This window comes from Dreissena polymorpha, chromosome 6 (assembly GCF_020536995.1).
Source record: "Dreissena polymorpha isolate Duluth1 chromosome 6, UMN_Dpol_1.0, whole genome shotgun sequence".
NCBI lineage: Eukaryota > Metazoa > Mollusca > Bivalvia > Myida > Dreissenidae > Dreissena > Dreissena polymorpha.
In genome coordinates this window covers 11,049,812-11,055,056 of record NC_068360.1, presented here as the reverse complement: position 1 = coordinate 11,055,056, position 5,245 = coordinate 11,049,812, and the positions used below count along the sequence as shown (strand labels likewise).

General features: G+C 36.9%; 1 protein-coding gene across 1 annotated transcript; it reads left to right on the top strand.

Moving 5' to 3' along the window:
- Positions 1 to 224: 224 nt before the first annotated feature.
- LOC127834239 (uncharacterized) lies at positions 225 to 4,662 on the top strand. The gene is made up of 2 exons (XM_052359920.1): positions 225 to 1,374; positions 3,806 to 4,662. Exons 1-2 carry the CDS (start codon positions 486 to 488, stop codon positions 4,660 to 4,662), a joined length of 1,746 nt encoding a protein of 581 aa, XP_052215880.1. The 5' UTR covers positions 225 to 485.
- Positions 4,663 to 5,245: the final 583 nt, after the last annotated feature.

Here is a 5,245-nt window from a genome sequence, read left to right as displayed (position 1 = left end):
GTTTAACACTGTAGGTAGTCACATGTAAAACGCCCCCTTGAATAGCAGACGATTTATTGCTTCAATCAGCATGTCTTACGGATGATTCCGAAGATAGTCGATGTATCACGAATGATGTAAACGATTATCTCAAACATAGCCCAACCCGCAAAACGAGTAAACCTTTAAACCGGCCATCATATATTTTATTACAGAGTAAGTCGACGAACTACGGACGCGTTTACGATTACACGCTTAGGATTCACGATATGATTATATTAACTGCAGAGTGCAGACGGAGTGGTTAAAAAAGGACATTCAACTCAAATATAACAAGGTATTTGGTGTAATAAAACAAGTTAAGATACAGTTTTAAGTACTGCGAATCGATGGACACAATTTCTGTTAGATTAGAGTCTGTATGTGCTGTATAGATATCTGAAGTATTGATAAACCTTGAATTTTGAAATCGAAAGTAGACAGAGGTTGAAACAAACTTTTCTACAATGGCGACAGGCGGACTACATGAATCAAACCGAGGCAACGCAAGCGACTTTTTTGGAGAGTGTGCCATTACACAATCTTGCGAACCATGTATGAAAGCCAACATAGCGAAAGCAGCTACTGTTTTGTGCAAGGATTGCAATGAGTATTTGTGTGAAACTTGCAGAAATCCACACATCATTTATAAAGGAGGAAAGCATGGTGTGGTCAGTATTCAGGACAAGGAATCGTCCACTGTGGTAGTGGACATGAAAGGAATGGACAAATGTTCGCAGCACGGTAAGGGATTCGAGTTTTACTGTGAAGATCATTGTAAGCTCTGCTGCACTACATGTGTTATTGAACACCGAAAGTGTGAACAATGGGATGAAATAGCTAGCATTTCCGGACAGAAAAGAGCACAGCTTCATGGATTGAGACAGTCTTTCTTAAAATTGAAATCCGATGCTGGCGCTATTGTTGCCGAATGTAAGCAGTCAGAAAAAGATTTGAATGCATCAGTTGCGGACGTATCGAAAGATATCGACGAAATGAAAGAGCGTATGATAAAACTCTTTGACGCTGCGAAACGTGAATTGCTTACCGAAGCAAACGCTTTAAAGAGTGAAGAAGTGAAGAGACTTAGTATAATGCAATCTGTCTCTACAACAGTTATTGAAGAAATAAATCAACTGTTTCCAATGTGCTCTTCTATTGCAGACAACGGTACACCTCAGCAAATGTTTATATTATCAAAACAGGTTGAGGAGAAAAATAAAATGATCGAATCTAAAATAAACGAACAACGAATTACGCAAGTTTCATCAACAGTGACATTGGCGTATACGGGAGAGCTGTCGTCGATTTTTGAAATGGGAACGAAATTCATGAAAGTGAATTTGGAACGAAGAGGTACTTATTTTAAAATTAATACTAAGTTTACGTTATTATAACCACGTAAAATTATGTAATACACAGGCTGGTTTTTGTAAAGCATAGTAACGATGAAGTTACAATATTAACCTATTAATTATAAAAACAGTTTTTTTATATAGATTTTATTAGAACTATTTTGATGTTGCATGATCCTTCCATCGAGTATTACACTATACTGTGAATTATACTTATTAAAGTTTCGCGGCTGACCTACAGAAATGAAAGTAAACAAGTTAGTACATGAAGCTCAACATGCATTGACTCTAAACAAACTGTATTTATGTCTATGTCTCATCCGGTAATATGTAAAATCTGTATAAACAGGACACGGAAAGTAATATAATTAAATACTATGCATGTTTATTGTATAATTCCGTGTCCTTTTGTGTGTGGATGAATGCATGTTGCTATGTATCTGAATCTAACTAGCAATATATGTGAGCCGAGAGTAAATCAGTACGGTCTGAATCTGACTAGCAATATATGTGCGCCGTGAGTTAATCAGTATGGTCTGAATCTGACTAGCAATATATGTGTGCCGTGAGTAAATCAGTACGGTCTGAATCTGACTAGCAATATATGTGCGCCGTGAGTTAATCAGTACGGTCTGAATCTGACTAGCAATATATGTGTTCCGAGAGTAAATTAGTACGGTCTGAATCTGACTAGCAATATATGTGTGCCGAGAGTAAATCAGTATGGTCTGAATCTAACTAGCAATATATGTGTGCCGAGAGTAAATCAGTACGGTCTGAATCTGACTAGCAATATATGTGTGCCGAGAGTAAATCAGTACGGTCAGAATCTGACTAGCAATATATGTGTGCCGTGAGTTAATCAGTATGGTCTGAATCTGACTAGCAATATATGTGTGCCGTGAGTTAATCAGTATGGTCTGAATCTGACTAGAAATATATGTGTGCCGTGAGTTAATCAGTATGATCTGAATCTGACTAGCAATATATGTGCGCCGTGAGTAAATCAGTATGATCTGATTATTTTGCAACTTTTACTGAATATGGTGATACGGCGGCGTCGGTAAACAACTGAAATCGCGTGGAACGGTGCGTATCTACCCCCAATCACATCAGTGTGTTGAATCTGTTATAATACAACTACAAACTTCTTAAAAAAAGTCGATTCTATAAAAATGGTTTTATTGTTTAGAGAAAGCAACATAAACTTTAAAAACTACCTCTCAAATACACGTTTCGAGCTGTACTCGCATTCTCTCGGAAAGTATATAATAACTCTATAATTTGGCATATTTATAAAACAGTATTTTCTTGCCAATGGATGTATTATTTAATAAACACAAAGCTTATCAAACCAACCGTCGTCTTAGATGAGGCATCGGTGCCCTCGCCGAGAATATGTCTCTTTTACGGCGAGCTGAATGCACATGCTATATTGTAACTTAAGCAACACTGTCCATGGTTATTCGGGAAATACAACATGCTACATTGTAACTTAAGCAACACTGTCCATGGTTATTCGGGAAATACAACATGCTACATTGTAACTTAAGCAACACTGTCCATGGATATTCGTGAAATACAACATGCTACATTGTAACTTAAGCAACACTATCCATGGATATTCGTGAAATACAACATGCTACATTGTAACTTAAGCAACACTGTCCATGGATTTTCGTGAAATACAACATGCTACATTGTAACTTAAGCCACACTGTCCATGGATTTTCGTGAAATACAACATGCTACATTGTAACTTAAGCAACACTGTCCATGGATATTCGTGAAATACAACATGCTACATTGTAACTTAAGCAACACTGTCCATGGATATTCGGGAAATACATTAACGAATTAATATACATAAGTGAATAGTAAAACGACTTTGTGATCACATGCAAATATTCCTATAAAGTATAAATTTAATAGACTCAAGTATACATTTCATCAAGCGTAAAGTGTTATTTTGTTACGAATTGATCCAGTTCATAAAGCATTGATAGTTATCTTAATGTATATATATATGTCAAGAATCCCGTTTCCGTTGGTCGATAGCTCGCAAAATAAACTTCTATACATTCAACACTTACCTGATAGTCTTGATGCAAACGCTAAATTATTGGATTTTCTCACCTGTCACATTTAAGCCGATAAGTCTTCTAAGTATGAAAAATAATTACATCTTGCATATTATTATTGAATGGCGTGATTAAATGCTTTTACCATACATCATCACGACACCAGTTGATTTACATGCGAACACTATTCAATCGAAATGTCAGCTACATCCTTGCAAAACCACATTCACTATTCATAAAAATAGTGTGTTTAGCTCATGAAATTAAAGCGCGTCGTACGTTGACTTACCCCAAGTGTTACTAATATTATTGAAAGGGAAATAGTGAGTCCATATTGTACTTTGTATTCAGGAAATCCCAGTTCCATCAGTTCACTATCCCAGTCGAGGCCAGTCACCCTGGAGCTGATCGTGTCATTGAATCTACCAAAGTCTGAAGATAATGAAGACGAACCTTTGCTCTCTGGACTAGACTTCCTGCCGGACGGAAGACTGGTAGCTGTGGATAACAATACCATGAAATGTATTATACTGAACGAAGGGCTGAGGAGACTCGGAACACCATACACGTTTGAGTTGTTCCCCAAAGATGTAGCAGTTTTGTCTAATAGTGAAATAGTAGTGACATGTTTTAAATGTTTACTTTTTTTATCAGTGAGTTCAGACAATGTCATCAGTCTGACTAGGAAAATTAAAACATCGTCGAGTTTCTGGTCTATATGCTGCAAGACGCCAACACAAATGGTCGTGAGTACGTTCGATGATATCCGTAAAGTTAGAATGATATCTGTGGACGGAGTTGAGACTGACTTTGAGCAAGTGGAGTTTCCAAAGAAGATGTATAAAGTAGGTGATAGTTTGAGTACGTATGTCCAGTCCAAGAACACGTTAGTACTGACTGACCAATTTGCTCACACAGTGTACATGTACGACACCGTGAAGGGCACGTCTAGAGCAGTCACTAATGGGAACATACAGAGACCACGTGGTGCCTGTGTCGGACCAGGTGATACGGTCATGGTGTGCTGTGTGCACTCCGTTGTGCACCTGACTGTAGACGGTGACTTCCTGTGTACATACCCCGTGGATATGAAGTTCCCGCTCAGCATATGTGTGTCTAGGGATAGGACTAGGCTGGCGGTGTCCAACTGCGCTGATGGTGACATCAAACTTCAGCTATATAAAATACTACCCACACTCAATAACTAGAATGTGATCACAGATCAGCTGCTATCTATGTGGTCATTGAACTTCATCATTGATCAGCAGTTGATGGTTTGTTGAAGTGTGTTTTTGAACAAAGGACGGTTACAAATACATTGATTTAAATGATTTTAATAAGTTTGTACTAATTATAGTAATAGTGACATTTTTTTTCATAATAGTGTCGTTAACAAAGGAGTGTACACATATAATCATTTTGAAGAATTACCTGCCATTTACACAATATACTATTTAAATGCCATGTAGAAATGCACACATTGTGCTGAATTGCTGATTTGAATTTAGCTGTTTGCTCGCGCATTGTTTTAACATTTCAACAATTTGACCATTATCGGCTAGACGCCAGGCAAAATTACGGTATTATAATAAATTATTGTATAGATAATGCTTAACTTTTATTTTTAGTTACCAAAGGTATATCTTTATCGTAACTACAACTGAATTTCGATATTTTACGAACTTAAGTACACAAATGTGAAACACCCAAAAATGTATCCACTTTATTTATTTATTTAAATGAAATACAAACTATTAAGTCATGGATATAACTCAAATGTTTGATTGAATC